The sequence below is a fragment of the Centroberyx gerrardi genome, chromosome 10, assembly GCF_048128805.1.
Source record: "Centroberyx gerrardi isolate f3 chromosome 10, fCenGer3.hap1.cur.20231027, whole genome shotgun sequence".
Classification (NCBI taxonomy): Eukaryota; Metazoa; Chordata; class Actinopteri; order Beryciformes; family Berycidae; genus Centroberyx; species Centroberyx gerrardi.
The window spans coordinates 1,580,151-1,604,813 of record NC_136006.1 but is presented as its reverse complement, the minus strand read 5'-3'; the positions used below and the strand labels follow the sequence as shown (position 1 = coordinate 1,604,813).

Genomic DNA, 24,663 nt, shown 5'->3' with positions numbered 1-24,663 from the left:
ACGTAAAGAAGAAGGGGGGAAACAGCTGCAAACAGAACACACAGGGTCAGAGACACACAGGGGGCAGCAGTATCAGGGATGAGGGAAGGGACCGAGGCCGGCGCTGACGACCACTGGACTGCACCGGAGTCTGAGAAGGGGGGAGGAGACAGGTACACACAAAGACAACGAACACACGGAGAGAGAGAGATCCAGGTGGGAGCAGCGTCAGGGATGGGACTAAGGCCAGCACCGAAGACCATCAGGGTCAGAGGAATCTGAGAAAGGGAGGAGAAAACCAGCCGCGCGCACACACACACACACAGAGCTGTGCAGAAGCAGCACAAGACCCGGACGTATTTGGGCACAGACACGCTCATACAAACAGCAGATCGGAAGTGATTAGACACAGTGTAGCCAGAGGGCATCCCTATGCTTATGTTCCCAACGGCAAATTTCTATATAAATACTGTCTAGGCTAGGGTAAGAGAGAAGACTGTGACGAGCCCAAGCCAGCGGTGCTAAGGTAGGTCGTAAGATTGCGAGAAAAGATAGGTTTTGAGTCTAGATTTAAAGATTTCGACAGAATTAGCTTCCCTGACTGTGAGAGGTAGCTGGTTCCAGAGATAGGGAGCTCGGTAGGAGAAAGCTCTACAGCCTGCTGATTTTTTCTTGATTCTAGGGACAATGAGGTAGCCAGCGTCCTGCGAACGGAGGGCACGAGATGGAATATAAGGGATGATGAGGTCGGATAGATATGATGGTGCAAGCCCATGTAACGATTTATAAGCTAACAGAAGCACCTTAAAGTCAGATCTGGCTTGAATTGGGAGCCAGTGAAGGGAGGTTAGGATAGGAGTAATGTGGTCAAATTTTCTAGTTCTGGTTAATATTCTGGCAGCAGCATTTTGCACAAGTTGAAGTTTTTTAATACTACAGTAAGGTAGGCCAGAGAGTAAAACATTACAATAATCGAGTCTTGATGAAACAAAAGCGTGTATTAAGGTTTCAGCATCCGCCGTGTTTAGTAGGGAGCGAATTTTAGAGATATTATGAAGATGGAAAAATGCTATCTTAGTGATTTCCTTAATGTGAGCATCGAATGAGAGAGCTGAGTCGAACGTAACGCCAAGGTTTTTAACTGTGGGACTCTGGGTAATTAAGCAATCCCCAAAATTTAGAGTAAGGTCTGAAACAAGAGGTAGTTGGGTTTGTGGGCCAACAACTAGCATCTCAGTTTTGTTGGCGTTTAGTCGCAAGAAGTTTAGTGACATCCAATTGGTGACAGCGATTAGGCATAATTCTAGGTTTGAAAGTTGTAAGCGGTCGTCAGGTCTAATTGGTATGTAAATTTGAGTATCGTCCGCGTAACAGTGAAATTTAATACCATAACTGCGGAAGATTTCACCAAGAGGTAGCATGTAAATGGAGAAAAGCAAAGGTCCGAGCACGGAGCCCTGCGGTACGCCAAAGTTAACTTTAGAGTAATCAGATATAGTATTTTTATGTGAGACACAATGTGTTCTGTCAGATAGGTAGGAATTTAGCCAGGAAAGCGCAGAGTCGCGGATGCCAACGTCGCTCGCTAGGCGGTTTAAGAGAATATTATGATCGAGAGAATATTATGACTACTAATATTTTGACTACTGAGCTGGACACTGGTTCACAACATCCAGTTTGAACATTGAATGTGGACTCTATGGCCCCCCGAATTTGAGTTATAATGAATTATGTTAATAATGTTGGTGATTAGGGAAATTAACATAATGTTATGTATTATATTTCTTTATTCATGATAGCATTTTTTCTTTGATATTAATTTGCTACCTCTGTTTATGTTCACTTCCAGCACACATCCACATACAGATACGGATCATTAATAAATGCCACGACCAGTGGTTAAAGTGGAACTCCTTTGTGTGTCATCTGTCCAAGTCATCTGACCGTGATGTTCCTGGTCACCATCACTCTCATTCAACCCTGTCCCAGTGCCTCAAATGGTGGTCACTAACAAATGGTCGTTCGAGCCGGCAGAGAGTGAGTCATGGCAGGAAATGGACAGAAATCAGAGCACAGGTCAAAAGACAATATGGAGGCTGGCGAACCACGAGCCCCCCCTGACTCTTACAAGGACTTGAGGCCTAAACGTCAGAGGCAGGCTCCTACTTTCTATTCCCATTATCTGTTGACACGACCCACTACTAGGAAAAAGAGAGACGAGATAAGGAAAGCTAAGCCTCTACCAACATCGAGAATTTCCCAGGCTCCTACAACCACAGAGGATGTGCCCGGAGATCAAGGCGCGATCACTAGTCCTGCGGGTGGAGCCCAAGCAAAGCCTCCAAGTACTCACTCTGGCTTGAGTGAGCATTTAACTCCTATGGAACATCTACAGGCAGGACAGGATAGTCAGTCCCATCCTAGTTCCCACCATTCTAAATATAGAACAAAGCAGTCCTCTAGATATAGCTCCAAGTCAAAGCCCTCTAGTCGCAGTGGCAGCTCTGGGACCAGCTATACAGATGGAGCTAGCACTGGTAGTGGGGTTAGTCAAGAACGATCAGTGTTCTTGAGTGACTCCCAAATGGCTACCCTGAGGGAAAGGATGAAGCTTCTAGCTGTAGAGGAGATAAAGAATCAGAATGAAGAGGAAACAATAGCGGATGAGAGTTGTAGGAAGTTGGATGAGCAAGCCAGAGCTGTTTTGAAGGAACGTGAGATTATTGCCAAGCAGCTAGTTATGCAGCGACGGTTGCGCAAAGCTGAGATGGAACTGGAAGAAGCTCGTATGGTGTCATCCTTTGTGGAGGAAAATGAGGAGAGAGGTCTAGCTTACCCTTAAAACTGCCTCCTCAGTAGCAAGGAGCTCGACAATATCTTCGACCAGCTCCTCGACAGCCCGACTACCCATCCGAGCATCCTGTCCAAGGGCTACAGGGAGCCCAGCAGCCTGGTTACTTAGCCCAGCCACCTCAGGAGATAAATATTCCTCCAGCAGAGGGCAGATCCTCTTCACCCACCTCATCTCTCTGCCAAGCTCCAGTTGCAGCCTCATTTTCCCAGTCACAGCAACCAACTACACCGCAGCAGGCTCCTTCATTCCATCAGTTGCCCAATACTGCTGCTCGTCTCAGTAAGGATTCACAGAGAGTGAGAGGAGGAGACAGTGAACCACCATCCCAGCCTCCAGGTCAGTCTGTTTCCACAGATATGTCAGTTGGACCTGCATTACCTTCTGACCGGACAGCAGAAGGAGCTGGAATCATGAAGCTACTTGTAGCCTCTGCATATGGTATCCTGAAGCCGAGGTTACCATACTTTGAAAGTGGGAAAGAGAGTGATTTCATTCTCCTTGCTACTGGGAAGGAACCTCGGAAGAGAGAGTCTCCCACAACTATGTACCTCACTAGCGCTTCAGCCTGTTCTGCCGGTCATTCAATAGCCGAACAATAGGTGAAGAAGAAACAGCCTAAAGGGAGGGCAAAGTTCCAGCCATACTGTCCTTACTGTAATAACTGGGAACATTTCCTGGCAACCTGCCCACAAATAAAGGTGTTTACAGTCTCACAACTTAGAGACTGGATTGCTCATAATGACCAATGCTACAAGTGTGCCCGTTGCCATCCTGCTAATATATGCACCCTTAAAAATGCTTGTAATACATGGAAGCAGATCCATCTCACTATTCTGCATGACACTGCACCAAAGGAATCGTCAGACCCCAACAAAGTCCTTATGGTACATGCCACCTCACAAGATGCATGCTTCTTGGACCGACCAAATTGTTCAACCGGAGTCATGTTGAAGATTGTTCCAGTTGTCCTACAGAATGAAGGACGAATGTTGAGGACCTTCGCAGTCCTTGACGTTGGTTCTGAGAGAACCATTGTACATACCCCTGCTGCCAGTTCTCTGAAGCTCCAGGGAGCCCTGAAGAATCTTCCCCTTCGGACTGTACGCCATGAGGTAGTCCAAGTACAAGGCTACTCTGGGTTCCACTGGAGGATGGGGGGCTGTAAGAAGGGGGAGGGGGGGGCGGTGGAGTAGATGGTGGTTGGAGGCAGAAAACAGATGAGTCAAGGGGGGGGGGGGTGGGCAGGGGCCACCGTCTATTGAAGAACAGATTAAGTTCATTGGCCCTGTCCAAGCTGCCCTCAGCCCCTCTGCCGCCAGTCGGCCTGAAACCAGTGATGGTCTTCATGCCACTCCAGACCTCTCTCATGTTGTTCTGCTGGAGTTTCCGCTCCAGCCTCCTCCTGTACTTCTCTTTAGCCTCCCTGATCTTCACTTTTGGGTCCCCTTGGATTGTCCTCACCTCCTCCCTATTGCCAGCTCTAAAAGCCCTTCTTTGTATTGAGGATGGCCTTGATGTCCTTTGTTACCCATGGTTTGTTATTTGAATAACAATGGACAGTCTTTGTTGGGACAGTGCAGTCCACACAGAATCTGTAGTTTTTAGCTGTATGTGTTAATTTCCTCCATTTAAAAAAAAAACCCAGTCGAAAGTCGTTTCATTTACTACACATTATTGAAAAGTGATCGCTATATTCTGTAGTCGCCCCCACCGAGTCAGCACAAAGCAGACAGCGGGCTGAGAGCTGACCGTTCCCGGCTGTCACTCAGGGAAACTCTCGCATCGAGGAGGAGGAGGCATCATGTGCGGGAGCTAGCGAGACAAAAGCCTGGTGTGGCAGCTGGATTTCTTTCAAACCTCCGCAACCTATACATCAAAATGAAGGTTAGAACCTGTAGTTTTTAGCTGTATGTGTTAATTTCCTCCGTTTAAAAAACCCAGTCGAAATATTGAAAAAAATGACGTTTTACCTTGTATTTCAGTCAATATTCATCCGTTTAAGATGTAACATGCTGTATGTATCAGCCATAGGTTTCATGGAATTTTGACTTAGCGTCCACTAACACCCTACCAAGTATTTCATGGTTATTTAAACAGACAGCAACAAGTTCAAGTGACAGCAACAAGTGATTTGTGAAGCTAGCAATGGACTCTGCAGCACCCCCAGCAAAAACAAAATCGCAAAACAAGCAGTGCTATCTGGGAGCACTTTACAATGAGCCCAACTGATACAACTGAAGTCATCTGCAAATTGTGCAAGGCCACAATAAGGTGGTGGTGGGGTTCAGACAGTTCATAAAACTTAGTTTAGTTAAAAATAAAAAAAAAATAAAAAAGAGAGAGATGAAAAGTACAGTATGAGGATGTGGAAATATATTCCATCATTAATTATATGCAAATATTAAATCAATTTGATGCTTTGAAGGCACAAAAATTGCATTGCCAATGAATATTAGATTAGAAAATACATTTGCCCGATTTAACGTGACTTCCGGTATAAACCACGCCCACTTCCGGTCTTCTATCCGAATACAGATACAGATAATTTTGTTGGTTGAACAGATACAGATACAGATAATGACGTCTCTGTACACCTCTATAAAGTAGTATACGATTATTGATATATTATTGTATGCTAGTATATTAGTATTGTTGTTATGTGTTGTACCCCACTAGCAAGGTCCTAGCTATAGATTAGGAAGCTGGGCTACACAAATATTTAAAGACATTTCGGAATGTGAATCGAACAATACGGCAAATCATGAACAAGAAGGACGGTTGGCAGGTTATGTTCTATGTGTAAAACTCACTAAGAACAGCATCTATTCACTAAAAATAGATCCAAGTTTTCATTTGTTCCACAAGCCATTACATTTTTAAACAGGTAATTCACCAGCACCGTATCCCCCATGCATTTTGGCCACTCCTTCCTGGTCACAAAAGATGTCCAGCTGGTCTGGCCTGTCCCCCTCCTCCTGGTATGTGTATGGGTATATGTACGAGTATGTCTATTATGTCTACGAGTAGTCTACTGATGACTTTGTATGTCTACTTGTGACTATTATGATATGGGTATGTTCAAGTATGTCTACTGGTGATTTTGTGATGTTGTGATGAAATGCCTTGTGATTTTGCTGCAAACCAATTTCCCCACGGGGACAAATAAAAGTATTTATCTATCAGAGGGAGACACAGACCACAATTTCTGCAGCTTTATGTAATGTTTACTCATTACATTGCACACCTTGTATCCCATATTTTTGTATCCATGTGTAACAAACAATAAACAATGATGCTGTTATATCTACCTCTGTATTATGTCTGTGTTTACCTAAATGATTTTAACGGTGCTTATGAATGATTAGAACAATGAGAAAACCAATTGAGAAAAATAATATGGAACTGAAGCCCACCTGACCAATCATCTCTGTTTGCACTAAGATGGAAAAGAATCACAGAGGTGGTGTTTTGGGTAAAATCAGTGAAATAGATGATGACTAAACCCTGACTAGCCCTGTTTGGCCCTGTTGTGGAAACCAGGCAGACAAGTTCCATTCAACAACATGAGGACAAGAAATGTTTCCATTTTACTTTAAATCATGTTGTTGCACTTTGCAAAATATATTACAGCTCTTTTTTACATAGAATGAATAGTTCATGACAATGAGGTTACATACAAATTCACTGTGTGTTTTACCAAAATATATTTTTCTTCGTCTGTCCAAGCTTCACAGCCTCTCTCTACAGTATGTTGGCCTCACAGGAGTCAGGCTGCAGTATCTGAAGTGTAACAATCAGTTTAATAGTATTTCTAAACCAGGGATAGAAAAAGGCATAGATCACAGGATTTAGACAGGAGTTACAATAAAGCAGCCAGATCCCAAAGGCTGAATATGAAGCACTGGATGAGGTATCCTGGCCTGCAAGAGAGGGATAGTAATATGGACAGAAACATATTAGAAACACAGCTATGACAATACCAAGAGTCCTGGCTGCTTTCATCTCAGATTTCTTAGCAGTTACAGTCACTGAACGCTGGAGTGTGACAGCCACAATGTGGGATCGCATGGCACGAGCCTGAGACACAGCCACCACAAATACTCTCATATACAGAACTATAATGGCAGTAATGGGACCAATAAAGGTCACAACAAGGTCAGCAGCTCCTGCTATATAGCTAATGACAACCACACACTCTCCAGTGCAGGAATTATACCTGTCTGGTTGTTTCAGGTGATCATTTAGAATCAGACTGCTATAGAAAGCAGAACAGACCCAACACAGACAAACACAGATTTGAACTCTTCTCTGAGTGATTTTGGTGGGGTAACACAGAGGGTCACAAATAGCCACATAGCGGTCGACTGATATGAGCACCATGTTTCCTACTGAGGCAGAGGTAACAATGTAGGAAGCATAGTAAAAGAGAGCACATATGAGGTCACCCAGAAACCAGCAGGACTCTATATGGAGGATTTCAACCGGCATCAGCAGGAGGCCCACAAGGAGGTCTGAGACAGCCAGGGAGAGGAGGAGGAGGTTGGTGGGGGTGTGGAGCTGCCTGGAGTGGGAGAATATCATTATTAGTAGTAGTGGCAGTCTCAAAAGTACTGTTACATTAGTTGTATTAGTAATAATAGTAGAAATAGTAGTATGTCTAATGCAAGATGTAACAGATGTAAAACATTATAAATGATCAAAAACATTATCAAAATTCCTGAATGTATTCATCACAAGCCTTTATGTGACATATACATACTAGCCCAAAGCCATTTCTTCTTATAAGTCTAACTGTTAATATTTAGCAATATAAAAATATTTCAGGCTATGCTGAGAAGTATATCTCTGCCTGTAATGAGAGATGGAGATGATGATCAGCTGGTTGAGAACCACAGTGAGCAGAGACATGGAGGACAGCAGAATGTAGAGGAGCATGGCCTCAGAGTGAGGACGCATCTGCTTCCTGCAGGAAGTGTTGAGGAGCTGTGGAAAGCAGAGTTCACCTCCTTCCAGGGTCTCCATCATCAGAGAGAGAGGAGGAGAGGAGAAGCTGCTGAGGTCTGGCAGCTTTCTGACCAAAGTTCTCTATCACACAGCTGATTTATGTCTTTCCTCCCTCCCTTCTTTCACTCTTTCTGTCTCTCCATCCCTTCATCTCTTTTTCACTCTTTCTCTCTACAGACTGGTGCCTCCTCCCTCAATCCCTGCCTCACTGCCTTCTGGAACAATCCTCTTCATCTTCATCTTCATCACTCCCTCTCTCCTTCACCTCTCTTCATCACCTTTACCTCCCTGCTCTGATTTCCCTTCTCCTCGTCCCTTCCTAATCCCATATGCAATGATGGGTTCAGCATTGTGACATTACAGTTTTTCCACAATTGTTTACACACTAAAACTGGAACTTGGGACACAATCACTAAAACCTGAAACTCATGTATCAAATCCCTAAACCAAGTCTGCAAACCTACAAGCACATTTTCTGCTTTTCACTCAGTTTGCAATTCTCAATCACACTTTTTGCAAAACACAACACACAGTAACTACTGTGTAGTTTTCCCTCATTCTCTACATTAGCACAGTATTCAAAAACTAAAATCACATGTGTTCATTTGGAGCACTGCCATCCCAAATGCTTAAATTCATTTACCAATTGGCAACATCCACTCATCACACATATAAATATTAATATCTGAATTGTTCACTCAGAAATCAGAGCTTTAGCTCTATAAAAAAGGCCACAGGTGAGCTCTCTTGTGTTTGAGAACAATGTTGCACCGACAGCTAGAGGAAGAGGAGTGACAGGAAGAGGAGGAAGAGGAGGACGAGGACAAAGAAGAGCCAGGAGAACAGTTATCTCAGATGAGATCCAGGTCACTTTGGTTCACCATTTGGTCAACATGGGTTGGGCATGAGGGAGGCTAGGCAGAGAGTCCATGGTGATGAATTGATGCGTTCAATGACACAGTCATTCTCCAATCTCTGTAGCTGCTGGGAGACTGCATCACGTACAGCAAAGGGCGGACGGCGTAACTTTTGCTGCACAGGCCATACCTCAGGTCTCACTGTGATGTTGTGGTCAAAGCCAGTAACTGTTCCAGTCTCTGTAGTGTGTGTCAACAGTAGTGTGCTGTACAGGGACAGTAGGGGGTGTACTGGTAGTGACACAAGCATCTTTTCACAAACAAAGACCACGCCACTATGAGATGTATTTAGACAGTTTATTGAGAGAGAGAGGTGTTGAGAACGGAGGGATGAAACAAGGGTCGAGGATAGAGGGATGAATCAGGGGTCGAGACGAGGGGATGAATTGAGGGTTCGGATGAGTTGGGGTCGATGGTCAGCCGAGGAACTCAGGGAATTGGGACTCAGGGTGGGGGCACTGTCTCGCTGATGGGGAGTCTTCTGGCTCCATCATTTCCACCTGTGGTTCCTGTACTGAGGGAGAAGAGCATGAAAGACTGAGAAAAAAGGGGTTTGGGGGGAGGGATGTGAGAACTGAGACATACGAGAAAGAGAAAGGGTAATGGTTAGGTGCATTTAAATAGAGTGGAGCAGGAAATTGAATGTGTGCTTGAGGCGTGGTCTTAGTTCCTGAACCTTAGTTATAATAACAACTTCATTAATCTCGAGATGCAGGGCTTTGAAGAGATCCATGCCCAAGATGGATGTTCCTAATGTACTTGGAGGCACAGTTTGTATTGTACGTCACCTTCAGTTCCAAGAAGCCAAGTCTAGCTCTGGGCTTTGAAAGGGTCACATGACTGAAATGTCTGCCATGATCTGCCCCTCTCAGCCCTAGCCCTTGTGTCTGCCATGATCTGCCCCTGTCTGCCCCTGTGTCCTGGTCAACCACTCCTTTCACTCCCCAGTCCTGCCATCCTCCCACCAGCCACCGGATGTCCTCGGACTTTCCTCCCTTCTGTGCGCCTTCCCTCCACACCTGCCCTGCATCACCCTCGTTAGCCCTGTTACCTTGTTCCCCCTTCACCAGCCTGCTTCCACCTATCAGCTCCCGGACTCTTTTCCCTCCTGCCAGCTGTTCCTCGTTTCTCCGTTAGTCTGTGTGTATTAATAGTCTGTGTTCCATGGTGTGATTGCCAGTTCGTCTGTTGTGTTTCTCCGTGTTACCTGCTTCGCCTTCTGCTCTGTATTCTGTGTTTCATGTGGAAATCTTCCTGCCTTGTTACCGGCCAGGTTTGGTTTTTGTCTTCCTTTGTTTGCCAGCCTGTTGCGGTTTTTGCTTTTTGGATTTCCTGTTTTGTACTCTGCGTAAGTTTCAGTTATTAAAGCTTCTTGCTTCAGAAAAGCTCTCTGCGTCGACTGTCTGCATTTGGGTCCTAATCCCTGCCCCTGACACATTGCTGTTTCTGAAGCACTTTACTGCCTCCCCCAAACCTCCTGAATGGTCCTACATGGTCAGGATTATAGTATGTTGTTGCCTCAATACCCATCTCTTTACAGATTAAGTTTCCTACATATATCTCTGAAGATTACCCTGTTATGAGCTTGTAGGTGGCAGTCTCCATAGCTGATTTGTGGCTTATCCTTACCATGGGGTGATAAGTTGATAATCAGATGGATATGGCCATGACATTTACTATGCATGGCCTCCGATCAGTGAGCTTCTTAAAATAATATCCTAACTAGTGTTGTTGCTAAAAAAGTTGTAGGCGTCCAATACTGCTGCAAGAGGTTTTACCATGGAATCTATTGAACACCCAGTGCGTTCGCGAAAGGGTACCTTTTGCATCGTCATATGAAGTTAATTAGTTAACTTAGGTTCGGGAGCAGGGCCACGCCTCAACCACACCTCTAATCACCTGCCTAGCCTACTTATACCTGGTCAACCCATCCTGCCTCGTTTGTCTCAGATCTCTCGAGAACAGACAGACCGTGCATCGCTCCTAAATGCTCGACAGCATTAGTAAACTCAGAAATTTGATTGCAAACAGTCAACTCACCATGGATCCCGAACTGCGGCTCAATCCACCCGATTCAGACGATGATGATGACTTGTTTGGAACCGGTTATCCTCAACCAGACCACAGCCAAGCGCCCCAGCGGAGTCGCCTGCGCTCAGTGGTTAACGTACCACGGCCCCGTCGGCTTCTCCACTCAAGCTCCACCAACGAGATCTTTCTGACTCCCAGCAGATCTCAGGCCTCCTCTCCTCCTTCAGCGAGGGCCGAAAACCATGGTCGTAGGAGCCGGCTCCAACCCTCTTCTCATCGGCAGCAGCCCCCCTCACGTAGGCCTATAGTCCTCGGCGATCCACCACAACGCACTCGCGGTGCGCCCTCATCTTCCACTCGGCAGTCTCCTCGTCCACAAACAGAGCCCGACATCAGAGACTGGACCGTCGCCCGCCTCCAATGTTTCCTGAGAGGGAAAGGCATTCCCTTCCACCGCGGCGACAATAAAGCTACACTGTTTAAACTATATTCAGCCTCCATCGATACAGCAACAACAAACACCGTACCTCCCGCGCTTCCGGCTTCCTCGCCAGAGCCAACCACCGCCCGTGTCGTCAGGCGTGACGTCACAGAGCCTCCGCCGCCACAGCCGCAGCCTGCATCATCAGCCCCCCCTGGTGGGGGGCAGGTCGTATGTCCCCCTGTGCCTGCTCCCTCCGTTTCAGACTTCTCTCAGCTGATCTCAGCTTTCTTTTCATCCCTGTCTTCGCAGGCTTCACAAAATCCCTGTGCACATACATCCTTTCATCCCATCATCCCTTCCTCTACCCTTCCTTCAGCCGCTCACAGCAACACGGCTTCCGCTCCCCCCTTTTCTTTCACAGCCAACACAGCAGCACGAGAGCCCCTTCCAGCAACTCAAGGGGTCCCGCCACAGGCTAATCAAGTCGGTTATTCCCAGCCTCCTCCTTCATTTCCAATTGGTCTGTCCTCCCCCCCATCCCCACCCAAATGTTTTTTATCCTTGTGCCAATAATTACACTCTAGCCACAGCAGCTCCACCCACCCAGCCAGCTTCGTCAGTTTGTCGCCCTTCTCCCAAGGTACATGTCCTTGCCACTGCTCTACAAAACCATCCAGATAGACAGTTCGTTCACTTTCTCATCGATGGCTTCACACATGGTTTCCATCCAGGTATAGAAGTACTTCCCGATACTTCCCACGTCTCTCACAACCTTCAGTCCGCTCTTGCGGAACCTCACACTGTCGACACCCTATTGGCCAAGGAAGTCAAGGAAGGATTCATGATAGGCCCATTCGACAATCCTCCTTTTCCAGTATTCCGCATCAGCCCAATAGGCGTCGCCACTCGGAAATACTCCGGAAAAAAGAGGCTGATAATGGACCTGTCTTCCCCACATGGCTCACACATTCCGAGCATCAACAGTGTCATTCCTAGTCCGATTTCTCTATGCAATATGCAACCATCGACCATGCCATCACCCTCATCCGTTTAGCAGGACGCGGAGCTTGGCTTTCTAAAGCAGACATCACCAGCGCATTCACAGTCTTGCCAATCCATCCAGACTTCTGGCGTTTTTTCGGTGTTTGCTGGAAAGGTGCATATTATTTTTCTGTGCGCCTTACCTTCGGCTGCAGAAGCAGTCCTAGGATCTTCGACTCTCTTTCAGAAGCCCTGTGCTGGATCCTGACTAACAACCACAGACTCCCTTACATACTCCATCTTCTCGACGATTTCCTCGTCGTCACTCCACCAGCCTCACCTCCTCACCTCGGGCTCACTACTCTCACAAAAGTTTTCTCAGAACTGTGTGTCCCTCTTTCTGAGGAGAAAACCTCAGGGCCTAGCACATCCATTGAGTTCTTAGGCATCACCCTGGACTCAATTTCCTTCCAGGCATCTCTGCCCTCAGAGAAAATACAGCGCATCACTCTGCTCCTGTCGAATTATCTCCTGGCAGACAGATGCACCAAACGCCAGCTACTAGCCCTCCTTGGTCATCTCAATTATGCCATTCGCATAATTCCACAAGCAAAATCCTTCCTGTCCAACCTTCTGACTAAAGCTGCAGCCGTCCCCTCTCTCCACGATAGAGTCGTTCTGGACGATGCCTGCAAAATGGAAATGCGTATGTGGCAACATTTCCTGTCTTCTTGGAATGGCATTTCCTTCTTCTACGACGACTTCATCACCCAGCCCGAGGACATCCAACTTTACACAGACGAAGCTGCCTCCATAGGTTTCGGTGGCTACTATGGAGGGAGATGGTTCGCTTCTGCTTGGCCCTCAGAGTTCAAATCCCTCGACTCCGAGTCCCGCTCTCCTTCATCCGCGCTTCACGAGCTATACCCCATTGTCATAGCTGCCATTCTTTGGGGGCATGAATGGTGTAGGAAGTCCATACTCATCCACTCCGATAACACCGTGGTCGTAGAGATCCTAAACAAAGGTCGATCTCGTTCTCCAGCCATCATGCAGTTCCTGCGCAGACTCACGTTAATCTTGGCTCAACACCAGTTCATCCTCCGGGCAGCCCACATTCCTGGTCACCACAACAGCATCGCTGATTCATTGTCTCGTTTCTCATTCCAGAAATTCAGACACTTGGCCCCAGAATCGGATTTTCATCCCATACCAATACCATCGTTTTCAGCCACAACATTCAACTAGCTCCACAGCTGGGAAACCTCTCTAACGCTTCACAAGAAGCTATCCTCAACAGCCTCGCCCCAAGCACTCTCTCAGCCTACCTAACTGGCTGGAATTGTTTCAAGGCATACCATGCCACCTACCAGCTGTCATTTCCCTCTCTGGACGTCATGTCTATCTGCAATTTTATCACCCATGCTCATTCTGTCCAAAAAAATCCGGTCCTCCACCATCCAGACCTACTTAGCAGGAATCAACTTCTTCTTCAAACTAGTCACTGGCCTCCATTGTCCTCCTACCTCCCATTCCTATGTTACCATGTTAATCAAAGGCTTGCGCAAACAGGAACCTGCTCTCCCGGCCAGACGCTTGCCACTCACTTCTGACCATCTCAGCCTCTGCATCCGTTCTCTACGTTCAGGCTACATATCCCCTATGGTCGATTTGACCCTAGAATCCATGTTCCTGCTGGCTTTTTTAGGCTTCCTGAGGTGCTCCGAATTTGCCCCGACTTCATCTGCCTATAATCCTTCTCGTCATCCCAGTCTATCTCATATAACTATCCACACTTCCGACTCTCTCATATTCACACTCCGAAGGAGTAAAACAGATCAGCTGGGAATTTCTTTCCCTATTTACATTTTCCGCCTCGACTCCTATCTCAGCCCATACGAGCCGCTGGCCAAATACATCAGCTCTAGGTATGCCGCCGAGGCATCACCTCAACACCCGCTCTTTCTCACCGAAACAGGAAAAATGACCACTCGATTCTGGTTCCAGAAGCATTTACACAGAGTCCTCCACATTTCAGGCATATCTTCAGAACACTATTCGAGCCATTCCTTCCGCATCAGCGCAGCATCCACAGCAGCCAGACTGAGCATCTCGGATCAAACCATCCAGGTCCTTGGCCGCTGGTCATCTCAGGCATATCGCTCCTATATCCGCAACAATCTTAACGATCTCCGTCAAGCTCACACTCAACTCAGCTCAATCTAAATCTGACTCTTTTGGGGGCCTGTTATCAGCTCAGGTGGGAACACGCCTGAGATGGAACCCCCACACTGAGTCTCCCTCCGCCCGGTCTCCAGTACGTCCTCCCAGACCAGCCTAACAGACGACATCCTCCTTCCACCTTCACCCCTCCCCTTACATCCATTCACTTGTCCTCAACATCCAATACCTCGGAATTTCCTTAAACCTTTAAATGACATATTGTTGTGGCGTGGTCCCTGCTAGTGAAAGTCACGCCAAGGGATTTGACAAAGCTTCAATACAAGACGAGTTGGGAACGGGAATGGGTTGGTGGTTCTGAGGAAAATTTGTAGCACAAAGGTAGCTGGATATGTGTACCAAGTTTTGTGTAAATCATGGTGTAGTTGTATATTTTGACCATTAATTATAGCACCCCTATCAGGCCAATTGGGGTAATATTTGCTCTGCAACATTTGCACACAACTTACCATCTCACAGGAATGTGTGAAAAATTTATGCCAGGCCCTTTCACTTTTCTGGCATTTGTGGTGCCCGCTATTGGTTGAATTTAGAATAATTGTACACACGTTTCAACAGCTTTATGAAACATATTTAGCAAGTTAAGTGATGAATGTACAAACATGTTTTGAGTTATAATCTAATTTGTGTTAGGCCACACCTGTTTTTGGCATTTGATGCGCCCTCTATTGACTGATTTCCATGAAATTTTCTTCCATTAATGCATCTACCAAGTTTTGCGATAATTGGACCAAGAGGTGTGGAGTTTTTTTTGTGTTAAGCCACACCCATTTTCAAGTTCATTGGTTAATTGTGGCCATACTGTTCATCTGATTGTGTTCATTTATACATTGTTTGTGTATCTTGGTCCACTAATCGGTCAAAAAAACAAAATGAACAGTGATGCTGTCATCTTCTGCACTGTGTGTGTTTACCTAAAAACATTTGATGAGGCTTAATACTGTGACTGGATTGAGAAAAACAATTAAATAAATAATGTACAGCAAACAAAGATTGAAATAAGAGTAGAATACTTCTTTCTTAACTAATACTTCTTCCAGACCAAATGTGCTATTAGAGGCACACAATCTAACACTGCATATTTCATAAAACTCAACAGTTGCTATCCTTCTCCATGCTCAGGCAGAGTGGGGTTTGCCAAGGCAGTTCCAACTCTGGGCCCTTCAGCTGGGAGATGAACTCACTAACCACAAGGCCGTCCTGCCCCCAATGACAAGGTCAAAAGCACTGTGGGTTTATCTGAAACTAAACCAGCTGGCTGGTCATCTCTGTTGGAGAAACCTAGGTGAAAGAGTCACAGACTTGATGTTTCAGTTCAAGTAAGTGACAATGATCTAATGAGTACATTGGAGAGTAGTAAACTGTGGCCCATTAGAGGGAACCAGGCTGTTGGTCTTATTCAATCGCATGCAACAAATGTTTCCCTTTAAACAGAAACTGGTATTCTGGAAGAAAAGAAAAGACTCAATGTTTGTAGTAACTTTTGTAATGAAAATATATCATAATTTCTGTCATATACATAGGCAATGTTGAATTTACAGCTTACACAAAACTGGGTGCTTGCCTACAAACATTTATGGTGCTTACAAAAATTTAGAGGATGGAAACAACAACACCAAACAAAAAATGAATATAGCAATCAAAGAACGACTCAAATGAGAAAAAAATGATCCTCTCTCACTAAAAGTTGAATATGAGGTATATGAATACAAAGGCAGAGCTGGAGACAGACCTGTAACTGAAAAGACACAGGTTTCATATCTGCAACAGCCAATGTGTGTCCATATACAGCCATATACCTTGTCCAAGTGTCCTTGAGCAAGATACTGAACCTATAACAGTTCACTTATTGTAAGCAGATATGGATAAGAGCGTCACCTAAATGCCCACAATGTTAAAGCTACACTAAGAGATTTTTTCTGACCACTAAAGGGCGACAGAAACCGCAACACATTTGAAAAACACACACAGCAAAGCTACTAGGCGATGGAAGGCCTTAAGGACAAACCGTGCATAAAGGCTAATGGCTAAAATAAACGTACCTAAGGAGAAATATCGCCGGTTACCAGTCTTGCTTTGCCAGATTTTTCTCCCGCTGAAGGTTACATGTCCCACAATAACAAGTGAAGAGGCAGGTAGCAAGTTTACTAGTTGAAAACGTTTACTTGCTCGCTTCATCGATTCGCTATTCCTCAGGCCAACTTTGACAACAAGCTTTAGGAAAGAGGTGAAAACAGTAAACTGTTTGTTTATATCATTACGTCTCACGGAAATCTCCACGTAGCACAAGTTATTTTCAGGATTGGTTACAGGGTCTGAAATCGCTTATTGCAGGTTTAAATGATAATTCCAGTTACGGATATACCTGCATGTTTATTCATTTGTCCAGACTTCTGTCCTTTCATTGACTCAAAAACAATATGAACATTTTCCTCTTGATAGAAAAGGTCTCATTTAAATATCTCCAAGTGCTGCCGCTCTCTACAGTATGTTGGCATCGCAGGAGTCAGGCTGCAGTATCTGAAGTGTAACAATGAGTTTAATAGATTTTCGAAACCAGGGGTAGAAAAAGGCATAGATCACAGGGTTTAGACAGGAGTTAAAATAGAGCAAAAAGACCAAAAATGAAGGACTGGCCACATTCTCCTGGCCTGCAAGAGAGAGACAGTAATGTGGACAAAAACACATTAGAAACACAGCTATGACAATACCAAGAGTCCTGGCTGCTTTCCTCTCAGATTTCTTAGCAGTTACAGTCACTGAACGCTGGAGTGTGACAGCCACAGTGTGGGATCGCATGGCACGAGCCTGAGACACAGCCACCACAAATACTCTCATATACAGAACTATGATGACAGTTATGGGAGCAATAAAGGTGAAAACAAGGTCAACAGCTCCTGCAATGTAGTTAAAAACAACCACACACTCTCCAACGCAGGAATTATACCTGCCTGGTTGCCTCAGGTGATCATTTAGAATCAGACTGCCAAAGAAAGCAGAACAGACCCAACACAGACAAACACAGATTTTAACTCTTCCCTGAGTGATTTTGGTGGGGTAACACAGAGGGTCACAAATAGCCACATAGCGGTCGACTGATATGAGCACCATGTTTCCTACAGAGGCAGAGATGATGGTAAAGACAACAAAGAAAGACAAAGCACACATGAAGTCACCCAGGAACCAGCAGGCCTCTATGAACAGGATTTCAACTGGCATCAGGAAGCCTGCGAGGAAGTCTGAGACAGCCAGGGAGAGGAGGAGGAGGTTGGTGGGGGTGTGGAGCTGCCTGGAGAGAAACAGGAGCATTATATTCATTAATGTAGTATCAGTAGTATATATCATCACTAGATGTGGTAGATATCTAGTATTATAAAAATAAAAAAAAAGCATTGTTTAGCAACATCTTTCTTCTCATCAAAGGCCAAGATTTGACAGTACATCTGTTCTAGTCTATCAGCCATTTCTTTTGATAGGTCTACCAGATTTATAAAGATTTGTATATGACAAAATCAATGGCCACCTGTAGTGGGAGATGGAGATGATGACCAGCAGGTTGAGAGCTGCAGTGAGCAGAGAGATGGAGGATGGCAGAATGTAGAGGAGCATGGCCTCAGAGTGAGGACGCATCTGCTTCCTGCAGGAAGTGTTGAGGAGCTGTGGAAAGCAGAGTTCACCTCCTTCCAGGGTCTCCATCATCAGAGAGAGAGGAGGAGAGGAGAAGCTGCTGAGGTCTGGCAGCTTTCTGACCAAAGCTCTCTATCAAACAGATGATTTATCTCTTTCCTCCCTCCCCTCCCTTCCTTCCTCTTGCTCGCACTTTCTGTATCACCCTCTTCATCTCATCTTCATCACTCTCTAACCTCTCTCTTTTTTACATCAATTCATCACCTCTCTCTCCTTTCTTTTCCCTTCTTGTTTCTTCCCAATCCCTTCTATGCTGACAAGTTCAGCATTGTCAACCATGTTAGTAGTTTAATTCATGGTAGTAATGTACAGTAGCTTAGGTGTATGTTTTACCTTTTACATTGATATGCCAGGGACCATGTTACAGTTTGTGTGGAAGGAGGAGGAGGAGAACACTGTAGTGTGAGTAGTTATAGATGGTGTATGATATCAATCAAATTTAGAATTGACTTCAATGAGAATTAAAGAATGGTGTTCCAGATGTCAGACAATAGGCCTCATCTGATGGACAGAATTCCAAGCTTTCTTGAATTTGAGACATGACTATATGGGCTTACAAAAATGATGAGTAGACCAGTATTAAAGGACAACGCTGGTGTTTTTCAATGCATTTCTTACCATCAACAAATCCTATGAAAATAACAAAATCAGCAATGATTTTGTTTTGCCAACAAGTCTCGTCCATGTAGCCGGTGCCCAATGAAGCCATGTCTCAGTAGCCATAGAACTCCATTGTATTAAAAAAACAATTAAAAACACGTCAAAGAGCCATGTCGTTACTCTGAGCTGCATATTTCATCATTGCGATGCACCGGGCCGGCCGACTTTTTCCTCAAACAACTTAATAAGCCGACTGTAAACACGCTTGCGATCTCAGGAAAGTAGTTCCGTAGCACTGAAAATAGTCGGTGCTAATGAAGAATTTGTTCCCATTTGAATTTAATTTAGTAATAACTACAATAGCCTGACTTTTCATTGTAACAGTTAGTGATTTTTAAAATTGAAACTATGTCTTTGTGAGCTGTATTTCAAGGTTTTTAGCTTACAATTGGAGCCAATGACTTCCGGGTTGAAGGCTAAAAACGGTACGTGGGAAGTCAGAAAGTAACGGGAGTAGAGCAAACGCATTGTTGATTTTGTTATTTTCATAGCATTTGTTGACGGTAAGAAATGCATTAAAAAACACTAGCGTTATCCTTTAAGCACTCACAAATACAGGAGCCAAAAGCTAGTGGAGAGATCAATAGCAAACCCCCCATGAGGAACCTTGAAGAAACAGAGTCCAAAGGTGGATGCTGGGGTGTTGGTGGTGGGGTGTGAGATGCATAGGTAGTAGCATCTGCAGCAGGGAATGAGCAAGTGAGTTTGACAGCTTAAATAGACTGCCCAATTGGTGTTGGCAATATATTAACATCAAAAACTGCAAATCCATCACAGCCCCCGTCTCCCAAGGTGTTCCCCAAGGTTCAGCGCTTGCCCCCCTCCTCTACATGCTTCCGCTTGCTCACATCATCCTGCCATGGAGGGTGTACAGTTGTGGAAAAGACTCCTGCAGCAGCTTGAACTAGTCTGCCTCTTTAATAAGGAGTGCTACTCTTCCCAGCTGATTGGGAGTGGGTGTATATGGTTGTTGGAACCTGCGCTCGGTATCTCACCTGACCCGTCTCTACCACTCGCCATCGCGGTTGAGCGACCGAATCCTTGTGTGCGGCCATGAAGAAACGTGAGTAGCTTACAGTCCTATGAGATTGTCCTTCCAATTGGTTTGTTATTCTGGCTGGAAATGATGCTGTGGATAAATGTGACTATGATGAAGAGGATTTGGAAGTTATGGCGATATTTCAGACAGCCAGATAACTTCCGATTGTATAACTGGCAGCGGGAAGTGACGTCACAAGCCTGAATTAATTAGCCATGTGCTTCTGTTTATGTTTGACTACTGAGCTGGACACTGGTTCACAACATCCAGTTTGAACATTGAATATGGACTCTATGGCCCCCCGAATTTGAGTTATAATGAATTATGTTAATAATGTTGGTGATTAGGGAAATTAACATAATGTTATGTATTATATTTCTTTATTCATGATAGTATTTTTTCTTTGATATTAATTTGCTACCTCTGTTTATGTTCACTTCCAGAACACATCCACATGCAGATACGGATCGTTGCCACGACCAGTGGTTAAAGTGGAACTCCTTTGTGTGTCATCTGTCCAAGTCATCTGACCGTGATGTTCCTGGTCACCATCACTCTCATTCAACCCTGTCCCAGTGACTCAAATGGTGGTCACTAACAAATGGTCGTTCGAGCCGGCAGAGAGTGAGTCATGGCAGGAAATGGACAGAAATCAGAGCACAGGTCAAAAGACAATATGGAGGCTGGCGAACCACGAGCCCCCCCTGACTCTTACAAGGACTTGAGGCCTAAACGTCAGAGGCAGGCTCCTACTTTCTATTCCCATTATCTGTTGACACGACCCACTACTAGGAAAAAGAGAGACGAGATAAGGAAAGCTAAGCCTCTACCAACATCGAGAATTTCCCAGGCTCCTACAACCACAGAGGATGTGCCTGGAGATCAAGGCGCGATCACTAGTCCTGCGGGTGGAGCCCAAGCAAAGCCTCCAAGTACTCACTCTGGCTTGAGTGAGCATTTAACTCCTATGGAACATCTACAGGCAGGACAGGATAGTCAGTCCCATCCTAGTTCCCACCATTCTAAATATAGAACAAAGCAGTCCTCTAGATATAGCTCCAAGTCAAAGCCCTCTAGTCGCAGTGGCAGCTCTGGGACCAGCTATACAGATGGAGCTAGCACTGGTAGTGGGGTTAGTCAAGAACGATCAGTGTTCTTGAGTGACTCCCAAATGGCTACCCTGAGGGAAAGGATGAAGCTTCTAGCTGTAGAGGAAATAAAGAATCAGAATGAAGAGGAAGCAATAGCGGATGAGAGTTGTAGGAAGTTGGATGAGCAAGCCAGAGCTGTTTTGAAGGAACGTGAGATTATTGCCAAGCAGCTAGTTATGCAGCGACGGTTGCGCAAAGTTGAGATGGAACTGGAAGAAGCTCGTATGGTGTCATCCTTTGTGGAGGAAAATGAGGAGAGAGGTCTAGCTTACCCTTAAAACTGCCTCCTCAGCAGCAAGGAGCTCGACAATATCTTCGACCAGCTCCTCGACAGCCCGACTACCCATCCGAGCATTCTGTCCAAGGGCTACAGGGAGCCCAGCAGCCTGGTTACTTAGCCCAGCCACCTCAGGAGATAAATATTTCTCCAGCAGAGGGCAGATCCTCTTCACCCACCTCATCTCTCTGCCAAGCTCCAGTTGCAGCCTCATCTTCCCAGTCACAGCAACCAACTACACCGCAGCAGGCTCCTTCATTCCATCAGTTGCCCAATACTGCTGCTCGTCTCAGTAAGGATCCACAGAGAGTAAGAGGAGGAGACAGTGAACCACCATCCCAGCCTCCAGGTCAGTCTGTTTCCACAGATATGTCAGTTGGACCTGCATTACCTTCTGACAGCAGAAGGAGCTGGAATCATGAAGCTACTTGTAGGCTCTGCATATGGTATCCTGAAGCCGAGATTACCATACTTTGAAAGTGGGAAAGAGAGTGATTTCATTCTCCTTGCTACTGGGAAGGAACCTCGGAAGAGAGAGTCTCCTGCAACTATGTACCTCACTAGCGCTTCAGCCTGTTCTGCCGGTCATTCAATAGCCGAACAATAGGTGAAGAAGAAACAGCCTAAAGGGAGGGCAAAGTTCCAGCCATACTGTCCTTACTGTAATAACTGGGAACATTTCCTGGCAACCTGCCCACAAATAAAGGTGTTTACAGTCTCACAACTTAGAGACTGGATTGCTAATAATGACCAATGCTACAAGTGTGCCCCTTGCCATCCTGCTAATATATGCACCCTTAAAAATGCTTGTAATACATGGAAGCAGATCCATCTCACTATTCTGCATGACACTGCACCAAAGGAATCGTCAGACCCCAACAAAGTCCTTATGGTACATGCCACCTCACAAGATGCATGCTTCGTGGACCGACCAAATTGTTCAACCGGAGTCATGTTGAAGATTGTTCCAGTTGTCCTACAGAATGAAGGACGAATGTTGAGGACCTTCGCAGTCCTTGACGTTGGTTCTGAGAGAACCATTGTACATACCCCTGCTGCCAGTTCTCTGAAGCTCCAGGGAGCCCTGAAGAATCTTCCCCTTCCGACTGTACGCCATGAGGTAGTCCAAGTACAAGGCTACTCTGGGTTCCACTGGAGGATGGGGGGCTGTAAGAAGGGGGAGGGGGGGGGCGGTGGAGTAGATGGTGGTTGGAGGCAGAAAACAGATGAGTTAAGGGGGGGGTGGGCAGGGGCCACCGTGTCAAATCTATTGAAGAACAGATTAAGTTCATTGGCCCTGTCCAAGCTGCCCTCAGCCCCTCTGCCGCCAGTCGGCCTGAAACCAGTGATGGTCTTCATGCCACTCCAGACCTCTCTCATGTTGTTCTGCTGGAGTTTCCGCTCCAGCCTCCTCCTGTACTTCTCTTTAGCCTCCCTGATCTTCACTTTCAGGTCCCCTTGGATTGTCCTCACCTTCTCCCTATTGCCAGCTCTAAAAGCCCTTCTTTGTATTGAGGATGGCCTTGATGTCCTTTGTTACCAATGGTTTGTTATTTGAATAACAATGGACAGTCTTTGCGGTCCACACAGAATCTGTAGTTTTTAGCTGTATGTGTTAATTTCCTCCATTTAAAAAAAACCCAGTCGAAAGTCGTTTCATTTACTACACAATATTGAAAAGTGATCGCTATATTCTGTAGTCGCCCCCACCGAGTCAGCGCAAAGCAGGCAGCGGGCTGAGAGCGGACCGTTCCCGGCTGTCACTCAGGGAAACTCTCGCATCGAGGAGGAGGAGGCATCATGTGCGGGAGGTAGCGACACAAAAGCCTGGTGTGGCAGCTGGATTTCTTTCAAACCTCCGCAACCTATACATCAAAATGAACCTTAGAACCTGTAGTTTTTAGCTGTATGTGTTAATTTCCTCCATTTAAAAAACCCAGTCGAAATATTGAAAAAAACTACGTTTTACCTTGTATTTCAGTCAATATTCATCCGTTTAAGATGTAACATGCTGTATGTATCAGCCATAGGTTTCATGGAATTTTGACTTAGCGTCCACTAACACCCTACCAAGTATTTCATGGTTATTTAAACAGACAGCAACAAGTTCAAGTGACAGCAACAAGTGATTTATGAAGCTAGCAATGGACTCTGCAGCACCCCCAGCAAAAACAAAATCGCAAAACAAGCAGTGCTATCTGGGAGCACTTTACAATGAGCCCAACTGATACAACTGAAGTCATCTGCAAATTGTGCAAGGCCACAATAAGGTGGTGGTGGGGTTCAGACAGTTCATAAAACTTAGTTTAGTTAAAAATAAAAAAAAAATAAAAAAGAGAGAGAGATGAAAAGTACAGTATGAGGATGTGGAAATATATTCCATAATTAATTATATGCAAATATTAAATCAATTTGATGCTTTGAAGGCACAAAAATTGCATTGCCAATGAATATTAGATTAGAAAATACATTTGCCCGATTTAACGTGACTTCCGGTATAAACCACGCCCACTTCCGGTCTTCTATCCGAATACAGATACAGATAATTTTGTTGGTTGAACAGATACAGATACAGATAATGACGTCTCTGTACACCTCTATAAAGTAGTATACGATTATTGATATATTATTGTATGCTAGTATATTAGTACCGTTGTTATGTGTTGTACCCCACTAGCAAGGTCCTAGCTATAGATTAGGAAGCTGGGCTACACAAATATTTAAAGACATTTCGGAATGTGAATCGAACAATACGGCAAATCATGAACAATGGAAGGATGGCAGGTTATGTTCTATGTGTAAAACTCACTAAGAACAGCATCTATTCACTAAAAATAGATCCAAGTTTTCATTTGTTCCACAAGCCATTACATTTTTAAACAGGTAATTCACCAGCACCGTATCCCCCATGCATTTTGGCCACTCTTTCCTGGTCACAAAAGATGTCCAGCTGGTCTGGCCTGTCCCCCTCCTCCTGGTATGTGTATGGGTATATGTACGAGTATGTCTATTATGTCTACGAGTAGTCTACTGATGACTTTGTATGTCTACTTGTGACTATTATGATATGGGTATGTTCAAGTATGTCTACTGGTGATTTTGTGATGTTGTGATGAAATGCCTTGTGATTTTGCTGCAAACCAATTTCCCCACAGGGACAAATAGAAGTATCTATCTATCAGAGGGAGACACAGACCACAATTTCTGCAGCTTTATTTAATGTTTACTCATTACATTGCACACCTTGTATCCCATATTTTTGTATCCATGTGTAACAAACAATAAACAATGATGCTGTTGTTATATCTACCTCTGTATTATGTCTGTGTTTACCTAAATGATTTTAATGGTGCTTATGAATGATTAGAACAATGAGAAAACCAATTGAGAAAAATAATGCGGAACTGAAGCCCACCTG

The 24,663-nt window shown here is 45.1% G+C and overlaps 1 protein-coding gene and 2 pseudogenes across 1 annotated transcript; 1 reads left to right on the top strand and 2 right to left on the bottom strand.

Annotated features, from left to right (window-relative positions):
* Nucleotides 1–3,801: 3,801 nt before the first annotated feature.
* Nucleotides 3,802–8,083, bottom strand: LOC144539882 (trace amine-associated receptor 13c-like; annotated as a pseudogene).
* A 2,712-nt stretch (nucleotides 8,084–10,795) lies between these two features.
* LOC139920928 (uncharacterized) lies at nucleotides 10,796–13,438 on the top strand (annotated as a pseudogene).
* A 3,474-nt stretch (nucleotides 13,439–16,912) lies between these two features.
* On the bottom strand, nucleotides 16,913–18,127 carry LOC144539912 (trace amine-associated receptor 13c-like). Its single transcript, XM_078286231.1, has 2 exons — nucleotides 17,955–18,127; nucleotides 16,913–17,720 (listed from the first exon to the last, which is right to left on the bottom strand). The coding sequence occupies exons 1-2, from the start codon at nucleotides 18,125–18,127 to the stop codon at nucleotides 16,913–16,915; spliced, it is 981 nt and encodes a 326-aa protein (XP_078142357.1).
* Between the last annotated feature and the right edge of the window lie 6,536 nt (nucleotides 18,128–24,663).

Excerpts from the sequence above, each read along its gene's own strand:
- LOC144539912 (XM_078286231.1), bottom strand. The coding sequence starts at position 18,127 with ATGGAGACCCTGGAAGGAGGTGAACTCTGCTTTCCACAGCTCCTCAAC. Across the intron at positions 17,721-17,954 it reads ATCTCCATCTCCCACTACAG|GCAGCTCCACACCCCCACCA; the intron begins GTGGCCATTGAT and ends GTTTCTCTCCAG.